Raw genomic sequence first — 3,980 nt, forward strand, 5'->3', positions numbered from 1 at the left:
TTTCTCCAAAACATGTCAGTTCTGCAAGGTACTTTGGCTCTTTTTGATTTCTTATACCTTAGTGGCTGTCTTTCAGGGAAGAGACAAGAGTCTCATACCCAAAGAATTAAAAACAACAACAACAACAACTACAACAAAACACCATCCTAAGACATGGGAGATGTGGCGATAGCAGCAAAAGACTCGAGTTGTAGTTGATAATAAAGTGATTTACGTGCCAGCTTTATAGATTAATTGAATCTTTTTATATCAGAAGTTTTATATTCAGAATAAAGATGATTCTTTCGATCTACTCTACATTTGCAGATGACACAAAAGTGAATGCACCATCTTAAAAATATTACATTTTCCAACACTGAGAATGTTCCAACTAAAACAGCATGACCATCTTCTACATAAAGGGGATACTGGAAATGGCTGGTAGTGATTGAGGGCAATTCCAAAGCCCTCCAAACCTGATTTATATAATTTCACAGGTTATATGGACCTATGTTTAGCATGAAGTGACTTCTTACTGAAAAAACAGACAAACTATGAGACAAACAAATCAGACACAGGTGACTGAATTCCTCCTTCTGGGACTCTCTGATGACCCCCACACCCAGAAGCTGCTGTTCATTTTATTCCTGGGTGTCTACCTGGTCACTGTGCTTGCAAACCTGCTTCTCATGTGCCTTGTTCAGGCTGACTCCCGGCTTCACACACCCATGTATTTTTTCCTCTGCAACTTATCTCTGGCTGACCTCTGTTTTTCTACCAACATCGTTCCTCAGGCCCTAGTCCACCTGCTATCCAGGAGGAAGGTTATTTCATTCACACGTTGTGCAGCTCAACTTCTACTCTTCCTCATTTTTGGGGGTACACAGTGTGCCTTTCTGGCAGTGATGTCCTATGATCGGTATGTGGCCATCTGCAACCCTTTGCGTTACCCTAGCACCATGACTTGGAGGGTGTGTGTCCAGCTGGCTGCAGGATCATGGACCAGCGGCATTGTGGTGTCTGTGGTGGATACTACTTTTATACTAAGGCTACCCTACCGAGGCAGCAATAGTATTGCTCATTTCTTTTGTGAGGCCCCTGCACTGTTGATCCTGGCATCCACAGACACCCGCACTTCAGAGATGGCCATTTTCCTCATGGGCGTCGTGATTCTCCTTGTACCTGTTTCCCTAATTCTGGTGTCCTATTGCTACATCATAGTGACTGTGGTCAGGATGAAGTCAGCTGTGAGGAGGCTCAAGGCATTCTCTACCTGTGGCTCCCACCTCCTGGTGGTCATCCTTTTTTATGGATCAGCAATTGTGACTTACATGACACCAAAGTCTTCCAAAGAACAGGAAAGATTGGTATCTGTGTTCTATGCAATGGTGACACCCATGCTTAATCCCCTCATCTACAGCCTGAGGAACAAGGATGTGAAGGGAGCTCTGAGGAAAGTAGCAACAAGGAATTTCCCATGCGGTCTTGAAATCTGCCACTGACTGTGAGCACCTTTTGGATTCCTACTTAGAAGACTTGCTGAGTAGTTGCCTTAGCAAGATTGAAATATGGTAAGATTTTTATCCTTGGGCCTTGTCCTGACCTACCTTCCATCCTTCATCACGCACTTTCTTTGTAAAAGAAGAAGGACAATAATTCACAGACCAATACAAGGAGGGTCTGCTTCTTTCTTGTTTTGTTTTTGTTTTTTGTTTTTTGGCACTTCAGAATTAGGAAAGCCTGTAAAATACATTCACATTTTATAAACACTGGAACCTCTAAAATCCATCTTTTTTTTCCATGTTATATATTACTATCAATCGATCCCAGCACCTACTCCAATTCTTTTTTCTTTGTTATTTATGAATCTCGGGGAAAAGATGGAGGAGGAGTAGGGGACCCTTTTTTCATCTGGTTCCCTGAATTGAGCTGAATATCTACCATACCATCCTGAACACCCACGAAATCAGCTTGAGACGCAGGAAGATACATTTGGATCTCTAAAACGAGCATCTCCAGCACTGAGTATTGAGGTACAAATCAGGGAGCCGTGAATCCACGCACAGGTATCAGAAGATAAACGCAAGAGGGAGGGAACCGCCGCGCTCAGGCACTGGGAAGCGGTAGCCAGCTGCACTGGGGAGCAGCCGGACTCACGGATCGGCACCCGCGAGAGAGCAGACTGAGACCGTGAGCCCGGGAACGTGGCGCAACCAGACTGAATACCGGAGCTCTGGAGCGCTCACTGGAACTGGAGTAAAACCAGGAGCTCAGGAGCGCGCGTGCGTAACCAGATGGAAAACCGGCGCTCCAGAGCGCGTGTGAACCACACTGAAACAGGGAGCTCGGGAGAGTGCACGGGAACCGGGGGGGCGGCTGGCAGTGTTAGAAGCACAAAGGACAGAGATGTGCCAGCCCCGGAAGTGAGGGCTGGGACACTGGCTGTGGGGTGCACATCCCGGGACGCTGTGGGGTTTTTAGCGGCACTGACAGAAACAGAGTTAACATGGCCAGAAGAGCTCAGTGGAGAGTGGATTGCAATCTCTCTGTTCTGAGACAGAGGCTAGGATATGGCCACTGCTGCTCTGACTCTCAGAAGAGGCACGGAAAACTGCCAGGGAAAGCCGCCAGAGAACAAAAGCCCGGAAATACCAGCTCACATTGTGCCCATCCCCATCCCCCCCTCACAGGTGCAGCGTGACTCTACCCAAACAGGGTTGTCTGAATATCAGCGTGGCAGGCCCCTCCCCCAGAAGGCAGGTTGAAAAATCAGGAAGCCCACATTCCTAAGGTCGCTATAAAACAACTGCACACTGCCTGGGTCCTGGTCAATAATCTGGGCTCTGGGCATCCCCGCAACCTCTCCTCATCAGAATGACGAGGAGGAGAAATCCCCCCAACAAAGAAAAGATACAGAGTCTGTGGCCTCTGCCACAGAACTGATGGATATGGATATATCCAAATTGTCAGAAATGGAGTTCAGAGTAATAATGGTCAAGATATGTGTAGTCTTGAAAAAAATATTAACGAAAATATTAACGAGAATATAGAATCTGTAAGGGCAGAAATGAGAGTGAATCTGGCAGAAATTAAGAATGCTATGAATCAAATGCAGTCTAAACTAGATGCCCTGACAGCCAGGGTAAATAAGGCAGAAGAATGAATGGTAGAAGAGAAAGTAAAAATGGAAACTTGGCTCAACAAAAATCCAATCTCAAGAATGTAGATTACAGGAGATTACTGACTCAATGAAACATTCCAATATCAGAATCATCTGCATCCCCGAGGGGATGGAAAAAAAAAAGAGAGAGAGAGAGAGGTCTAAAAGAGATATTTGAACAAATTGTAGCTGAGAACGTCCCTAATCTGGCAAAGGAACAAGCATTTGTGTCCAAGAAGCAGAGAGGACCCCGCCCAAGATCAATGAGAGCAGGCCTACACCACATCACGTCATAGTGCAATTCACAAATATTAGATCCAAGGATACAGTCTTGAAAGTGGCCAGGGGAAAGAAAATCCTTACATACAGAGGGGAAAATATCAGAATAACGTCAGACCTGTTTACAGAGACCTGGCACGCCAGGAAGGGTTGGCAGGGTATTTTCAAAGCTCTAACTGAGAAGAACATGCAGCCAAGGATCCTTTACCCAGCAAAGCTGTCATTCAGAATTGATGGGGAGATAAGGACCTTCCAAGACCGGCAGGAACTGAAGGAATTTGTGACCACCAAGCCAGTCCCACAAGAGATATTAAGGGGGGGTTCTCTAAAAGTAAAAAGGCCCTAAGAGTGATACAGAACAGAAATTTACAATCTATACAAACAAAGACTTCACAGGCAACATGACATCATTAAAATCATATCTCTCAATAATCACTCTCAATGTGAATGGCCTAAATGCTCCCATAAATGACACAGGGTTGCAGATTGGATTAAAAAGACATGACCCATCCGTTTGCTGTCTACAAGAGACTCATTTTGAACCTAAAGATACATCCAGACT

The 3,980-nt window shown here is 45.4% G+C and overlaps 1 protein-coding gene across 1 annotated transcript; it reads left to right on the forward strand.

Moving 5' to 3' along the window:
- Positions 1-533: 533 nt before the first annotated feature.
- Positions 534-1,481, forward strand: LOC123782747 (olfactory receptor 2D2). Its single transcript, XM_045783034.2, has one exon. It carries the CDS (start codon positions 534-536, stop codon positions 1,479-1,481), a length of 948 nt encoding a protein of 315 aa, XP_045638990.2.
- The last annotated feature ends 2,499 nt before the right edge of the window (positions 1,482-3,980 follow it).

The sequence above is a fragment of the Ursus americanus genome, chromosome 16 (genome assembly GCF_024610735.1).
Source record: "Ursus americanus isolate L20-20 chromosome 16, mUrsAme1.1.p, whole genome shotgun sequence".
Classification (NCBI taxonomy): Eukaryota; Metazoa; Chordata; class Mammalia; order Carnivora; family Ursidae; genus Ursus; species Ursus americanus.